Raw genomic sequence first — 662 nt, forward strand, 5'->3', positions numbered from 1 at the left:
TCGCTCCTTCCCTAGCAAATCCCCACGGCACACAAGGACTGGGTGTGCGCCCTGGCCTTCGTTCCGGGCCGCCCCATGCTGCTGAGCGCCTGCCGTGCGGGCGTTGTCAAGGTCTGGAACGTGGACAACTTCACACCCATCGGCGAGATCAAAGGCCACGACAGCCCCATCAACGCCATCTGTACCAACAGCAGGCATATTTTCACCGCCTCCAGGTGGGTGCCAGGCAGGGGGGCACTCCACTCTTGCTCCCAGCCTCTTCTGGGCAGGCGGGTGGGCGTGGGCCCAGCCCCCAGTGCAGATCCCACAGCACCCTGCCCCCTGCCTTCCTTCCCAGGGCACCGCCCAGGGGAGGGGCTGGGCGTGCTGGGCCCCAGCCAGGACCACCCGCTTGCCTCCCGTTCCTCAGCCACTGGAGCACCCAGCCCCCGCCCCAGCGCTGGTCCCATCCAGGGCTGCCCAGCCCCGCCCCAGCACTGACCCCGTCCAGGGATGCCCAGCCCCGCCCCAGCACTGACCCCATCCAGGGATGCCTAGCCCTGTCCCACGGGCAGCCGCTCAGACGGCCTCTTCTTTCTCCTTCCTGTTCCGACCTGTCTCTTCTCTCCGCCTCCCCCTTCCTGCCCGACAGTGACTGCCGGGTAAAGTTGTGGAATTACGTC

The 662-nt window shown here is 67.4% G+C and overlaps 1 protein-coding gene across 2 annotated transcripts in view; it reads left to right on the forward strand.

Annotated features, from left to right (window-relative positions):
• The window catches only part of KIF21B (kinesin family member 21B), a 27565-nt gene that overhangs the window by 25586 nt on the left and 1317 nt on the right, over nucleotides 1-662 (forward strand). For both annotated transcript variants that reach the window (XM_010831071.1, XM_010831072.1), the window contains one exon: nucleotides 16-215. In XM_010831071.1, coding sequence (XP_010829373.1) covers nucleotides 16-215 — 200 coding nt within the window. The remainder of the gene's footprint in view (nucleotides 1-15; nucleotides 216-662) is intronic.

This window comes from Bison bison, unplaced genomic scaffold (assembly GCF_000754665.1).
Source record: "Bison bison bison isolate TAMUID 2011002044 unplaced genomic scaffold, Bison_UMD1.0 scf7180017864524, whole genome shotgun sequence".
NCBI lineage: Eukaryota > Metazoa > Chordata > Mammalia > Artiodactyla > Bovidae > Bison > Bison bison.